This window comes from Cucurbita moschata, unplaced genomic scaffold, assembly GCF_002738365.1.
Source record: "Cucurbita moschata cultivar Rifu unplaced genomic scaffold, Cmos_1.0 Cmo_Scf00023, whole genome shotgun sequence".
NCBI lineage: Eukaryota > Viridiplantae > Streptophyta > Magnoliopsida > Cucurbitales > Cucurbitaceae > Cucurbita > Cucurbita moschata.
The window spans coordinates 729,670-746,467 of NW_019268539.1; the positions used below are offsets into that span (position 1 = coordinate 729,670).

At 34.5% G+C, this 16,798-nt stretch overlaps 2 protein-coding genes across 2 annotated transcripts; one reads left to right on the forward strand and one right to left on the reverse strand.

The window, feature by feature from the left end:
• Positions 1 to 541: 541 nt before the first annotated feature.
• LOC111460301 lies at positions 542 to 2,107 on the reverse strand. Its single transcript, XM_023103503.1, has 2 exons — positions 1,913 to 2,107; positions 542 to 1,075 (listed from the first exon to the last, which is right to left on the reverse strand). Exons 1-2 carry the CDS (start codon positions 2,008 to 2,010, stop codon positions 778 to 780), a joined length of 396 nt encoding a protein of 131 aa, XP_022959271.1. The 5' UTR covers positions 2,011 to 2,107; the 3' UTR covers positions 542 to 777.
• Positions 2,108 to 11,074: 8,967 nt separating this feature from the next.
• On the forward strand, positions 11,075 to 16,074 carry LOC111460004 (beta-fructofuranosidase, insoluble isoenzyme 1-like). The gene is made up of 7 exons (XM_023103082.1): positions 11,075 to 11,150; positions 13,546 to 13,800; positions 14,041 to 14,906; positions 15,016 to 15,174; positions 15,309 to 15,556; positions 15,639 to 15,729; positions 15,801 to 16,074. The coding sequence occupies exons 1-7, from the start codon at positions 11,075 to 11,077 to the stop codon at positions 15,978 to 15,980; spliced, it is 1,875 nt and encodes a 624-aa protein (XP_022958850.1). The 3' UTR covers positions 15,981 to 16,074.
• The last annotated feature ends 724 nt before the right edge of the window (positions 16,075 to 16,798 follow it).

A 16,798-nucleotide genomic window follows, 5' to 3' on the forward strand; every position in this document is an offset into this window, starting at 1 on the left:
CCCTAACAGACGATTTCGAAAAAATCCAATAAAGACAGTATTAACTAGTGGTGGCCTTAGGCTAAATCACTCGTTTTGCAACATGTTGAAAAAGAAAATAAATTTGTGTTCCATAGGTTTTGTGTTAAGTTTAGCCTTCAAACTTTTAGGTCACTTTCTTGATTATTTGGGCACGATTAAGTAACGATCTGGTTCTAAGCTAAGCAAAAATTTAGGTATTTGTATTGAATTTAACGACAGAGACCTAACCGATACAAAATTAAAAGTTAAGAAATATTTTAAAACTTACAATATTACACCATAATTAATAACATGATAATCTCTAAATAAATTTGTTCGGTTTCATTCTTTTATTTAAGAGGTTTGCATCTATTCGGTTTTTAAATATTTAAATTAAAATTAGTTTGTGACATAAGTCCTTAAATGATGTAATAACATGTTGCATAAATCAAATGAAATTAATGAGGAAATTATTTGATACTAAAACGTTTTAAATAATATATTTGGCTGCAAATTGAGAGGACAGAGAAAAAAAAAAAAGGATAATAATTACATTATTTATTTAAAAATCAACCAAAATTCATGGGGTCTACAGAGAAACCCACGCGCACACAAAAGCAAACTATATTATATATATATATATATATATATATATATATATACATTTTTCTTACATAATAATAATATTATTATTATTTTATTAATAATTAACATTTGAGAAAAAAAAAGAGAAAATAAAACCAACCCTGTTCGGGCATATCGAAACGCTGCGTTTTATCAGCACATTACGTCCTTGAGAAGCTTATACCTCCGCGTGGTGGGCCTCGGCGATGCGACGCTGCCGGCGCCGCCTTGTTTGCCCTTGTCGACGGTGGCGGCGGAATCTTCATGATGGTGTTTGATTTTGTCGCCGGAGTAAACGGAGCGGCTCATGATTCCGGCGGGTTCGGTAGCGGTCGGTGGCGGTCTTCTGGAGGAGGTTCCGTGTGATCTGGAGGAGCTCCGGCCTTCACACTGGCACCAATCACACACCTCAATTGGCTCCGCCGATTCGCTGTAGTAGTTGCTGCAGTACCTGCGGATTTTTAACCAAACACTTTTAATTTTTATTCTTAAAAACAAAATTAAATTAATTTCTCTAATACCCTCTTAATTTTTTTACTAATCTACCGCAAATTAATATAATTATCCTCTTACTACCAGATTTTCACACTCTTGTAAACACGGAATTTTCACTCTTATAAGAAATGTTTTGTTCTCCTGCTCACTGACGTAGGATTGAACAATCCACCCCTGTTAGGGATACACATTGTTCCCTTCTCGCGCGTCGATGTATGACCCCAGAGGCCCAGCATCTTTGCTGGCACACTACCTCATATTCACCCCTTCAAGACTCAGTCTTCTCACTGACACACCTCCAATGTTTGGCTCTGATACCATTTGTAACAGTTGCAAACCCACCGCTAGTAAATATTGTCATTTTTTAGATTTTCCTTCGTAGGTTTCTCTCAATATTTATAAAATGCGGGTAAAAGGTTTCCACACTCTTATAAAAAAATGTTTTGTTCTCCTCTTCGACCGATCACATAAATGATACCACCGAAGATCAAAAGCAAAACTACGAGAGGTCATACTCAAATTAGACAATATCATACCCTGGAATAGTATCCTAATCATGCATTTAACTTAGCTATATCAATAAAATGGATATCATAGTCATTCCCTCGGCTTAATAAAATTGATATCAGAACGATGCCCTTAACTTAAAATCGATATTGGAGTGAAATACCCCTAGGAAGAAAATTATGATAGAAGTGAAAAGGTTGAACTGGCAAGTTTAATTAGAATCGATGAGAACATGCATGTGACATAGAAGGAAGAAAGAAGGAGAGAGAGAGAGAGAGAGGAGTACGAGTGTTGGAAGCGGTTGGAGCACTTGATACAGCGGAAGAGCTTGTCAGGGAAGCCGACGTCGCCGCACAAGCAGCAAACGATCTGAAGATCCACCATTCTGAAATTTATATCCAACAACAAACAACACCAGAACAACCAAGATGAAGAAGATGAAGATGATGAGAGACAAAACAAAGAGAATGACTTAAATATAAAACAAAACCGGTGCTGTTTTCAAGTCGGTGTATAAATCCGTTTTTAACCATAATTTAACCTTTTTTTTTTTTTTTTTTTTTTAAATATTTATATTTGTAGAGAGAGAAAGTAGAGAGCACAGGTTACTTGGCCATGCCTTGCAGTCGTTTTCAGTTGTGAAGATGGGGAGAGCTTTTTTCTTTTTAATTTTTTTTTTAATTTCTAGAGAGAGAATGGGGGTTTAGTGCTAGGTAAACCTTAAAAATAAGATGGGGGGCAATATGACGATTATACCCCTATGCCTATGTGGCCTATTCTACTGCCTTCTTTTCGCTGCTATGTGCTTTTCTTTTTTTCTTTTTATTTATTTCTTTTTTGCACTTGGGAATGTAAAATGTGTGTTTATATTAGGAACGTGTTCACACGGACTTCTTCCACGGTGTGGACCACGCGCCTCCTCTTCCCGGTTGCATACGCCATTCACGGTTGGCTTTTTCTACACATGAAATCATAAAATATTGTGTTCACTTCCTTTACTTTTTGATATTAAATATAAATAAATGTTAATTAAGCACTTCAAATTTTATTTTTTAAGAGTCGTTAGAATTGAAAAATAGCTATGGTGTAAGATAACGAGTGTCAACAAGGACGTTGAATCTCGAAGAGAGTAAATTACAAGAACCCATATCGGTTGGAAAGAAAAACGAAACATTCTTTATAAGGGTGTGAAAACCTCTCCCTAACATATACGTTTAAAAAACCTTGAGGGAAACGATATCGACTAATAGTGGGCTTGGACTGTTACGAATAGTATCAAAGTTAGACACCAAGTGTGTGTGCCAACGAAGACGCTGAGTCCTGAAGGAGGTAGACACTGAGCACTTTGCCAACGAGGATGCTGGGCCGCGAAGGTGATGGATTGTAAAATCCCACCTTAGCTAGAGAGGAAAACGAAAAAGTGAGTGGAAAATCAAGTCGAAAGAAAACAATATATATTAGTTGTGTTGTGGGGTTAGAATGTTAGGTATAGAATTGAATAAAATTATAATAAACATATGATTGAAAATTTGGAAGCATTGAAAAAAGAATTATTAGAAACGGAGATATATTTATTTTATATTTTATATTTAGAAAACATTTCCATAAATGTGGGAAAGTAGAGGTGTAAAAATGTGAATTGAAGGAGATGGAGAGAAAAATTACAACAGTTAAAAAGGTGGTCTGTTTTACTTACTTTTTTACCTCGTTTTGTCGCCTTCGGTAGGGATATGATTGTCATTAAACTACTTGTAATGGATAACTGATGACTTAAAAATAAATAAAAAAATTATTTAAAAAAGAAAGAATGAGCAAGTACAGTACTGAAAGTGGTTTGTCTTCCAACAAAAGTCTTATTCGATATTATTAATATTTTCTATGGGTTACACTACCCTGCTTTTCACCTCTATTATTTATCCTACACCCTCTACTTCCAAACTTCTCTCTACCGTCCGATCATCTTTAGCAAAATTAAACGAAAAATCTCCACCTCTTATTTAAGTTCTAAATTTTAAATTAAAAAAAAATTACCATTTTAATTTATATATATATATATATTAAGAAAATTGATGGGACGGTGGGACATAATTAAAATTATATTTATATATATACAAAGTGGGGCCCAGGTGAAAATGTTGTCTGCGTGTAAAGGGAATTATGATACGAGAAAATAAAGATTTATAATTTTGGGACTTAAATGGGATCATCCACCACCATTGTCAGTGCCACGGATTCTATAATAAAACCTAATCCTTGCAAATCTTTACCCTTAGTTTCATATTTCAATTTTCTCCCCCCACAATAATTTCAATTTTTAACCATCGACTTCTAGTGTAACTTGTTGTTAGTTTAAATTAGTCAAGATATTCGTAATCCGTTAATATTTTGAGAATATATTAGTTATGAAATATATCTTAGATATTCGTAGTCAGTTAATAGTATATTTTATTTTATTCTCAAGATTTAATTAGTTTATGTTTTATAGGTATTAGATGGTAACTTGTATCCTATGTAAATATTGTGAATATTTATGAAGATAAAACCTTCGATCTCAATTCTATTTTCTCATTTTAATTCTGTAGTGTTTATTTGAATAATAATATTTTCAGATTTATTTACATTTTTTAGTGGTAAATTTTGTGTCAATGACTTGATAATCTGACTAATATAAATTACTCAAACCAAATGATAGAGGTTGGATTTTTCAGGTAGTTTTTTTTTTAGTTGAGTTAAATTTTTTAAAAAATGGAAAATTTGATTGCCGTGAGTTAATATTTTTTGGTTGGGTAAATCAAACCAATCTAAAAATAGGATTTCAACCCAACCCAATTTCACCTTTAAAATTATTTTGAAGATTTAAAATATTTAACATTTATAATTCGCGATGTATTATGACTTGTGAATGTTTGATTTTTTTAGATTTATGAAAGTTATTGGTGTAACATGATAAACAAATATGATTTTTTTAAATAATTAAAAAAAAAAAAAAAAACCAGACAACAACCTAATAAAAAAATAGACAGTTGAGTTGGGTTAGACTAGGTTATGTACTTTATCCAAGTCGCTCGAGTCACCCGCCCAATCAACCTGAAATTTTAGATTGGTCCAAATGATAACCAGTATACATTACTAGATCCACCTCGCATTTACTATTTTATTGGTTTCCATTTAACCAATGAATGAAAGTCACTTTTAATATTATATTATTGTTGTTTATAAAAAGTTATTTAAAGTGATATCAAATCTTGAATACCATCAAATATATTTTAATTAATTCTTTTTGAGAAGTCAAATATGTGTAAGATATAGCATTAAATAAAAGTTAGTATCACTTATTATTTTTTTTCTAAAAAAAATCAAAATGATTGTGAAGGGAGAATCAAATAAGAAGATACTCTTTGAAAAGAAACAAAAGCATTACACAAATATTATCAAAGACATTCTAAAAACTTTTAAGAATTTTTGTGAAAGTGTCTAATAATCAATCTCCATTCTTCCACACCATCATCATTCATCTTGAATACCAAAAAATGAAAAATCTCCCTTTCGTAACCAAATTTTGTAATAATGTTTTAGTTTTTGAATCGCTCATCGAAAAAGTCTGAACGATTAAAAAACGGTCGATAAATAAATTGTAAGAATGATCTTTCGATTGTTTTTTTATTTTATTTGAGAAGTTGAAGAACAACCAGACTAAAAATAAATCAATCAAGACATTATGATCAAATCATATGGATAATATAAGAATCTTGTGTATTAAGAATAGTTGACCGAAAATTGGATCGTATTTCTAACTCTAAGTATGATGTACAATGGTATGAAATTATGATATAATAGGAGAAAACAAAACTTGGTTATGAAAATAAATAACACGCTTTTAAATAAAATAAAGAAATTAAAGTATGTGTCATACTCTAACCTAAGGGTTAGGAAAGAAAAACATCATGAATGCATCTACTTTAGCTTTGGTCCCATGGCCGTCAACATGATATCGTCATTCGTACATTGATGTCTTACCTTTATCTGAAAAAATAAGAGTAACACGTGACTTAAGTAGTTTAGAAATACTCAGCAAGTAACTTCACTATTAGTATAACGACCCTAATTTTTAATTAAAATCAGGGTTTTCAGGGTCGTCACCGCATGCATAATATTTCTACCATGTGTAGAAAATTCATTTAAAATATTTCATAATGAGGTCATTAACTTACATTTTGTAACAAAAGTCATTAAAAACATAATGGCACGATTTTAAATAGATCAAAAAGTTAAAGTATTTGCCCTAATCTAACCTAATGGCTACGAAAGAAAAACATCATGAATGCATCTACCTTAACTTTGGTTCCATGACCGTCACCACAATATCGTCATTCATACTAGAGTGTCTTACATTTATCTAAAAAATAAGAGTAGCATGTAGTTTGAATATTTTAAGAAATATTCAGTAAGTAATCCCACTACTAGGATCGAAAAATACATACGCAGGTAATCATAGAGGTTAATGTGCGCAGAACCAAGACGTGCATAGTATATCATATAAAAGTATAATGCATCGTACGACACATAAGTCACTAATATGATACATACTGTTTTCTCAAATACTTTTCTATCCATTAAACTATTGCTTTTCTTATATGTTTTCTAGCCTACCATAAACTATTGCCCAAGGATGAGGAGGTCGAGGCTAATGTGGACCAAGCATGTCTGAAACGCATCTCTAGCTCGGGAAAACCCCTAATGCTCTGGTTCAACCTCCTTCGATCCAATTCAAAGGAAAAAAAGGTGAAAAAACCTAGGTCAACCTCGAATAATAAAAAGTTCATAGCGGATTGATCCTCTTTCGTGGAAATAATATTTGAAATAGGAAGTGGGGATCGTAAAAGCTTCCCCAATTTCTGCTCGCCTCGTGAACATCTCTAATATTGATAGAATAATATTTTAGAGAAATTCGGTAGTCATTCTATTCCTATCAAAGATACATATTTGAGTGTTAATTGTGAAGGCTTAAGATTGGAAGATTCCCTTTAATAGAAACAACTTGATGAACATGGAACTTGTGGAAAGAGTTTGAGATAAAAGATGAAACTCTTAGAATTAAAGTAAAAACACATTTCAAATTTAATAATTCAACTTTCTCCATTGATAAGTTATTATGTGCGTTTTTTTTTCATAGTCATTTGGTTTTTTGTTGTGACACCCGAGTAAGAGAGATACATGAATGAATCCGGATCACATCTAATGAGAGGGATCTTAAGGATATGATAAGTAAGAAAAGGTTAGAAGAATTGAAAGTCACTCCCTATTCCAATAAGACACACCTTCTTTTTCGGTGGCTCAATCATAGAAACTCTAAAATTATGCTTGTTTTGCTTAGAACATTTCTATTTGGGGCGATCTCTTGAGAATTTTTTAAAATGTATATAAGTAAGGACAAACAGGCTGGTCTGACTCATGAGCATTGCACTCAATGCTTGTCATGAGTGTATCAAGATCATGACGCCGCACAGTTCAAAATGTACAACGGTGACACTGGGCATGCAGAGAAATGTCAAGATCAACAAATGTCAAAATCCACATATTACGGTAACATCCACAAATTATTATAACAATTAATTCTATAGACAAATACACCATATTGAAAGTAATGAAATAAATAAAGTATAAACAAGCTAAAAAGATAGTTTTGAAAATTCAAATTAAAAAAAAAAAAAAAGTAAAGAAATAATTCCTTTTTGAAGAAGGTCCTTGCATCATTGTGAAGCAAGTACACTTACATAAAGTTGTTCTTTCTCATATTTCAAGTTATAAGATTTTAATGTATTTCTTACCTTCATGTATCAATTTCTTCCTTAATAAGCCTCTAAGGTTTTGAAGCGAAGAAAATCATATAACACGGGTTACATTTCTACTAGCTACGAGTGAACACGAGTTGGGTTGAAAAAATCTTTTGGACCAATTCGAAATTTCAGGTTGATTGAATTATAGTTCAAATTGATGGGATTATCGAATTATATGAATACCCCTACTACTAGATAACTACTGATTTAGTTGAATTTCTTCTTTAATCATCTACCAACCGAAGCTAATGATATTCTTCCTAGGTTAAGTAAGATGTCAAGAATAGCTCATTTGTACATACGAAGATTTTTATTAAATGTTGCAATTAGTTGATTTCATCCCGAGGTCATATCAAAGAACTAAAGCAGCATAGACGGTGAATATGATAGTTTAACATTTCAATCGTCTCAATATGATTATCTTTACGTCAAATGTGAAACCAAGCCAGAATTAAGTCAAATTTGATAGTGATTTTCAAATAGTTAAAATTACTTTTATCACGTATAAAACCATTCTTTCAGTAACTTCAAATCAATGTAGTGTTCGATTTTATACTTTTAAACGCGATTTTCGAAAACTCAAAATGTGAGTTTGAGATAGTTTTGTAACCGGTCTAGAACGTGGTGAGCACGTGTAGAAAAGTGAGAGGAGAAAAGGAAAAGTGAAATGAGATGAGTTGGTGAAGCAAAGGCGAAAAGGCAATTGTTTCCCAAAAGAAAGACAAATAAGGGCATTACTAACCCTCCTAAGGACACTTCAACCACCACACACTTCAGTTTATCAAATCTCAAAATCTCTCTGTGTCCTGTCCCTCTTCCATCTCCACCGTCCACGTGTCTCCCACATGCAATTATTGTATTCATTCATTGTAGCCCCACGTCACCCACTTTTTTCTTCCAAATTATTCATTTATTTTTTTGTCTATTTAGTTTTAAATTAAAATTTTAATAAACATTTCTACATCTATACATGTCTACCGATCCTCGCTGACATTCGTACTCTTCTCTAATCAATGTAAGACCTTCAATCTACCCTCTTCGGGACCCAATATCCTTGCTGGTACACTGACTTGTGTCCATTCTCTTTTGAGACTCAGGCTCCTCGCTGGCACATTGTCTGGCTCTGATACTATTTGTAACGACTTAAGTCTACCGCCGGTAGATATTGTCTTTTTTGGCCTTTCATTTTCGGTCTTCTCCTCAAGGTTTTTAAAACGCGTTTGCTAGGCAGAAAATTTCACACCCTTAAAAAAGAGTTTCCTTTTTTTTTTTTTTTTTTTTTGAGAAAACCGATAGGAAAACAATTTCTTACCATCAATCAATGCATGGAGCTGAAATCGAGATTTGTTTTTTAGTATTACAATTCAAAAGCGGGATGAAAGTTTAGGGTGACAACATGTAAAGAAAGCGACTATCCCATTGCAAAGTTGAGGTATGATGGGGTCGAGAATAATAGATAATTGAAAAAGGGTGATAAAGTACAAAATTGGAGCATTTGGGGAGATTAAGGGTGAAATTATTGGGGAAGTTGAAGAGGGACACATACCCGACATAGGGGATGGATTAATTTGGGAGGTAATGATTTTAGAGACATGGAAATACACCTATCACTCTCAATCTTAATTATAAAACATGTCCCATTAGCCCCACCTTATTATGCACTAGTTACTATTTTAAAAATCATGAATCAATCTCTCCCATTACAATTAATAAACTCGAAAAAAAAAAAAATTGAGAGACTTCAGAATTTTTTTTTTGCCCTCATTATAATTTTGGTACAATATTTAGTGGATATAGTAAGAGATCACATGGAAAAATAAACTTTTTTTTTTTTTTTTTAACGTTTCAATAACGCTCGTCTAGAGAATGAAAAAAGTCGTCAATGATACATTTAAGTCTTCCGTGAAAAATGACCCCAAAGTAATTTGAAAGCAAAACCATTTTTAGATACTTTTCTACCGAACATGTAGATGAATTTAGCCGAATTTAAAAATTTGGAAAAATTGTGGAGTAATTTGATAATTAAGATGTGTGAAATGGGACCATGAGGTACAGAACATCACATGTAAATGGCAGCTACTAGTGGACCATCACAAAGATTTGGGCAAAAATAAAACATGGGCTCCACACCATTTTTAACTTTATGTAAAAATTATGTTACACCAATGTGTTATCCTCGTCTTAGGGAAGCTGGAGAATTCCCCCAACAACCTATGAGCTTCGACCCACCAAAGTAACTTCCCACATCTGTCGTAAAATTGTTTTGTTGGGAGTTGGAACCTAACCACCGGCTGGTTTCCATTTTTTTACTCCCTATTTTTAAGTTGGGTGAGAGCATGAATTTGTTTTAAAGGTGCACATCGATCGGTCAAATAATTATCATACAACTTGGTCAAATAGTTGAGGCTCGAATTAAAGATGAGAATCGAAGGTTGAGAGATAAACTGATGAACGTTAAAGGAGATGGCGACTACTATGATGTACAGCTTCGATATGTCATATGGAGAATTAATAAGAGTGATTGTTATAATTGAGAACTAAGAACCGTGAGAGTATATACAAAATTAAAAGTTTAAAACCTATAGAACACTTTTTTTTGGGAACATGATAAATTTGACGGTCAATCTAAGGTTTTAGTTAAAAAATAATAATAATAATAATAAATAAATTCACATGCCAATATAGATATTTTTATGAAATGATATTGTAACAGTCCAAGCCCACCATTTGTTACGATCCAAATTCACCGCTAGCAAATAATCCTCTTTGAAATTTTCCTTTCGAGCTTTCCCCCACCGATGTGGGATCTCACAGATATTAATACTAAAAACATTTGAATGAACTACAGATGAATAGATATGTACGTACGTGTGCCTACATATATTTATCAATAGATATGTAGGTGCCTACATATATTCATCAACCAGTAAATATGAAGATTTGATACCAACGTTTGAACTGATTTGATACCAACATTTGAACCATTAACTTTTGACATGAATATCACCTCATTATCAATTGTTAGCCCAAATAATAGTAATCGAGGTTTACAACAACAATACCTAAACATTGAGAGTAGCAGCATGAGTGTTGCATAATAAAGACACAGATTCCATAAGGATAGACAGATTCCAGCAGCGGAAGGGATGGACTATAACACTAATACAATCTATTGCATCGTGTTTTTATAACAGCAACGAAAACTAGTGATCTAGCTTTTCATTCTTTCCAAGTGTAGGGAGCACGTTCAACGATCAAATAATCATCTCGGATATCTTTTACAACCTGGATCTCGTCATCGAGGTATACCATCTCAAACCTATAGAAAATAAGATAAAATGTCATATTTATGCTCATGATTGAATAATAAATAAAATAGTCCAGCAAAGAACCGGAGAACATCTAATACTCTTATCTGTAAGATCTAAACATTATCTTTCGTTCAAGTTTAGATACGAGTATGAACACCCAAACCATTACATGTTGCTGGAGATGTGAACATGAACATTTAAGTTAGAAATGACAAAAAAAAAAAAAAAAAAAAAAAAAAAAAAAAAAAAAAAAAAAAAAAAAAAAAAAAAAAAAANAAAAAAAAAAAAAAAAGTGATTGCATGCAAGTAAATAATATCATATCATTCACTGTAATAGAAGTAGAACTCGTTGAGCTCTCTTATTATAACCGGAGGCGTTAGAGGACAAGACATCTATCAACATGCCGTAAATAGAATCGAACTCCAGTTTTCACATATCCGTGATTCTTTGGAGGAATAAACGAGGCAATGGTGCTGTAGGCTGCTTGGTAAGTAGTATTGGTTCTTTTAGAATAACCTCAACAAGCTAATGCCGGTACCGTTAGATCAGAAACAGAAAAGTACAATATAAAAGGAAGAGGATTAATGCGAGATCCCACATTGATTGGAGAGGAGAGAGAAACGAAACGAGTATGAAAACCTCTCCTTTGCAGACGCGTTTAAGACCGTGAGGCTAACGACGATACGTAACGGGCCAAAGCAGAAATTATCTGCCAGCGGTGAACTTGGGCTGTTACAAATAGTATCAAAGCCAGGTTCCAAATGGTGTGTCGGCGAGGACACCGGACCCCCAAGGGGGTGGATTTTGAGATCTCACACTGGTTTGAGAGGGGAACGAAGCATTCCTTATAAGGGTGTGGAAACCTCTCCCTAGCATATACATTTTAAAACCGTGAGACTGACGTCGATATGTAATAGGCCAAAACGGACAATATCTAATGAAGTCAATAAGAATCTGTAGGAAAACATGGAATGTATTTCTTAGATTCGAAGTTGTTGTTTCTTTAAAACCACAACATATCTTCAATAGAATTCTCTCTTTGAATGACTTTTCAAACCCCTTGGATTCATATTGATTACACCGTGTCACGAAAAATGAAGGAGTTTTTAACGTGAAGGATGATATTGTTTGAGATTTGTAGAGACAGAAGGTGGAGTTTTTGATGTATCAGGGATTGAAGTCATTGATGAGTCTCAGTCTATAATTTGTCCTAGCTTTAGATTCTATTATTCATGGAACAAAATCAATTGTCACGGCAAGAACATGGTGAACTCATAGTTTAATATCAAATATTTCAAACATGTCATATAAACATTAACCATATATAAAAAAAGTGAACAAAAGGGAACTCATAAAGATAATTAACTCACCAGCCCTGTCCGAATGGTGGCAAAGGAATTTCCCAGTTTTTTCCTCGCAGAACAGCACTTGTAAATCTAAACAATCAGATTCAAACGCAATATCAAATTACAGCAATGTAGTCTTTACTTCATTGGTGTTAGAAAATTAAAATAATAATAATAATAATAAAATACCAATATGGTAAAATCGTCTCGTCTTTAGTTCTAATTCGAAAACTCGATCATAATAGACCAATTTTAGGTTTTGACTTTGAAATCCTTTCGTTGTAGTAAATGTTGGACGTTAGATCTCCAATAAATACAACATTTTCGCTTTCAAGTTATTTACATAGGTATAACAAAGTGACTAGTCTCCACCTAATAACTTGTTTATGTCTTGCCACCTCTTCTTTATGGTTGAAGAATTCCATTGCCTGCCCCGATATTCCCTTATTCATCAAACACAGTAAACTCGGCTTCGCTCCTTCCCCTGAACCTTCTTGAACTGATCTTTCTCATTCACCTCTCCCTTCAAACACAAGGTAAAGTAGCTGAGATTACCGTTCGACTCTGGTCTCATCGGACACCCAATGAAAGGCTGACATTCAATTACGAAGCAGGCATATATATGAGAGGCAGAGGTTAAGGCAAATGCCGACCTAATCCAAGGCTATTGTTGACCTATTTGGTGTAGAATTGTGGGGCGTAGTAGGTCCGGACGCCTAGCATGAAGCAGCCTTCTCTGGTGGGGGCACTATACCGTCAGTATAGTCTCTCTGAAGGGACAAGTGATTGAGTGAAATTAGGGAGAGGTTCACAATCACTTCCTGAGAATAACGAACAATAACGAAACAAGGGGCATCTCTATCTTAGGTAGGGCCAGGGATCACTAATTAGTTGAATGAGCCTATCCTTCTCCCTCTGGTCTATCATTCATTGTTGGGTCGATCCGGCTGGCGGTTCCTGCATCTACTGCTTCCTACTCCAATAATGCAAAAATCAGCCGCTAATTCAATCTTAGATTGGAGCTATTTGATTCAATTCTCTATAGTTCTTCAATATTCTTAGCAAACCTTCTCATAATTCTAGCCAACAAGATTCATAGCTTTACAAGATTCTCAGACACATATTAGTATCCTTTTAAAAAATACTTGTAAATTTTTAAAAATAACATAATGAGAAAGAGAAAAAAAAAGTTCATATCATTAATACCCTTGAAATTGAAGTGAGAGATGATTTGCCAATGTAAATAAACATTTTAAATCCGTGTATTAAAACATTTTTAATAAATTTAAAAGGATTAATACTATTTTTAAAAATTAATTAGATTTTTTAGTAGAGATATTTTTTTAGAGTTAGAAAGTTTGAGATTAAGTTAACCAATTTGTCCTATTTTTAGACTAAATTTATATTTCTTCCTCTATAAATAGTATCAAACTCTTATTTCTTCTTCACTTCAAACTCCACTAACAAAGCAAATTTCACAATGAATTTCTTCACTCTCCTTGCTATTCTTCTCGGATTCTCCTTTTATTCTTTGTTCGTTGATAATGGCCCCGTCGTTGTCCAAGCTCTCCATAAACTCTATCCCAAATTACAGTCTCTAAAAAATGGCAACAACACTGAGATCAAGCAGCTCCATCGAACCGGTTTCCATTTTCAACCTCACCGTCACTGGATGAACGGTCTGTAATAATTTCTACATTTTCATTCCCTCCTTTCCTTCGTTTGTTACATGACCCGATCCGATCAATCCTCAAAACATAAATTATTTGTCCAATCATATCAATTTTTCTTCCTCTGTTTTTATTTATTTGGTGCTACTGTTATTATAAAAAACTAACATTTTCTGTCTGATACACGTGTGCAAATTTTTTTAATAATTATTTTGATATGGGCTCCATTAAACATATCATCTTATGCAGACCCGAATGGCCCAATGTATTTCAAGGGAATCTACCATCTATTCTACCAATACAACCCCGAAGGCGCGGTTTGGGGGAACATTGTCTGGGCTCACTCAATTTCTAGAGACCTTATCAATTGGAAGTCACTCAAGCCTGCGCTTTCCCCTTCAAAGCCCTTTGATATCAATGGCTGCTGGTCCGGCTCCGCCACCGTCCTCCCTGGCTTCAAGCCCGTCATTTTATACACCGGAATTGACTCCCAGAATCGACAGGTACAAAACTACGCCATTCCAGCGAACCTCTTTGATCCGCATCTAACCGAGTGGGTCAAACCGGATAACAACCCGATTGTTGACCCGGGTACAGAAGTCAATAGTAGCGCCTTTCGGGACCCGTCGACGGCGTGGCTGAGCTTCAATGGTCACTGGAACACCATCATTGGCAGCAGGAGCGAGCAGACGGGAATGGCATATTTGTATACAAGTAAGGATTTTTTGAATTGGACTAAGGTGGAACAGCCTTTGCATTCTGTTCCGAATACGGGAATGTGGGAGTGCCCTGATTTCTACCCAGTTTCCCACTTCGGTAGATTTGGTGTGGACACGTCGGTGACGGGAAATTGGGTTAAACATGTGTTGAAGGTGAGCTTGGAGATGACTAGATATGAGTATTATACGGTGGGGAAGTATTATCCGATGACGGACAAGTATGTTCCCGATAATACCTCGGCGGATGGGTGGAGTGGGCTGAGGTATGACTATGGCAATTTCTATGCTTCCAAGTCGTTCTATGATCCGATGAAGAAGAGAAGGGTTTTGTGGGGTTGGGCTAATGAATCTGATAGTGTCCAGGATGATGTTTCCAAGGGATGGGCGGGAATTCAGGTCTGTTTTAGATGCAATGTGCTTTGTTTTGCTTTGTTTGGTTGAATTTGCTCTGTTTTGTATTTGGGCTGACCATTTTTTTTTCTCCCTTTCTTTCTCCTTTTTGTAGGCGATTCCTAGGACGGTGTGGTTGGATCCCAATGGGAAGCAGCTCTTACAATGGCCAGTTATGGAGCTCAATAGGTTGAGACGGAAGAGAGTTATGATGATACATCAGAAGTTGGTTAAGGGGCAAAATGTTGAGATCAAAGGAATTACTGCAGCTCAGGTCAGTATGTTTCATTTATAATGAACTAGAAAAAATAAAAAGATAAGGGCATTCTATTTCGACAAAAGACCCACACCTAGTGATTTGTAGCGGGTTAAAAAGATGTGAACGATTGTTTCTTGTGTTTTGTACAGGCCGATGTTGAAGTTATCTTTAGCTTTTCAAGTTTGGATAAAGCGGAGGCATTTGATCCGAGTTGGGTGGACGCACAAGCCGTGTGCAGTCAACTGGGATCAAGAGCCCAAGGTGGCGTCGGACCCTTTGGGCTTCTAACTCTGGCTTCAGAAAACCTTGAGGAGTTCACTCCTGTGTTCTTTAGGATCTTCAAGGGCGAGACCAACGAGACCAACCACGTGGTTCTTATGTGCTCTGATGCAAGAAGGTAGCTTCAATTCCCTTATCAAATGGACCTTATAATTATTTTTTCATGTTTACAAAGCTCTTGTTTCTCTCTTTTGGTGTAGCTCTTCTTTGAAAGATGGATTATACAAGCCGACATTTGCGGGTTTCGTCGACATCGATTTGTCGAGTAAAAAGCTGCCATTAAGAAGCTTGGTATGTTAAAGTCATAGTCCAATGCATTCTCGAACCGTATCGACAAATCTAAACTGTGTATTATTGTGCAGATTGATCACTCGGTAATAGAGAGCTTCGGAGGAGGAGGAAAAACATGCATAACTTCGAGGGTATACCCAACTAAAGCAGTGTTTGAGGATGCTCATTTGCATGTGTTCAACAATGGAACAGAGTCTATCACGGTGGAGTATCTAAATGCTTGGAGCATGAGAAGTGCTTGGGTGACTTAACTCCTTTTTAAGTTAGACCAGCTTTCTAACTTCTAATAATGTTAGAACTAATTCTTTTTTTTTTTTGGTTTAATTAAGGTTGTAACGGCAGATTAGCCTCTTTTGTCTATGAATAAAGAATTAGATTTTCAAAATTTCCCTTTGTTGATCTTTATTAATTTATAAATATTTTTTGACATAGTATTATAACAATTAATTCAAATAAATAAAGTATGAACAAGCTAAAAAGATACTTTTAAAAATTTAAATTAAAAAAAAATAATAAAGAAATAATTCCCTTTTGAAGAAGGTCCTTGCATTATTGTGAATTATTGTGAAGCAAGTACATTTTCATAAAGTTATTCTTCTCATATTTCAAGTTATAAGATTTTCATGTATTTCTTACCTTCATATATTAATTTTTTTAAATAAATAAACCAATAACCTTAATGTTTTCTTCCTTAATAAGCCTCTAAAATTTTGAAATACTCTCTTCCTCTTTAATAAGAAAATCATTTGACATGGGTTACATTTCTACTAGTTAGGAGTGAATCCGAGTTGGGTTGAAAAGATCTTTTGGACCAACCTGAAATTTCAGGTTGATTGAATGTTAAGCAATGTGAGATAGTAACCGTTCACTTTGAACAGGACCTATAATAGGGCTAGGTTGGACTCTTTTGAAAAAAAAAAGACTTAGACTATTTACTTGGTAGTTGGTGATTTGATATATATGGGAAGCAAGAGGGCGCTTTACTTGGTAGTTGGTGATTTGATATATATGGGTAGCAAGAGGGCGCTTATGCGGGGCCTTATGGGGAAGGGCCCAGCCCAAGCCCAAT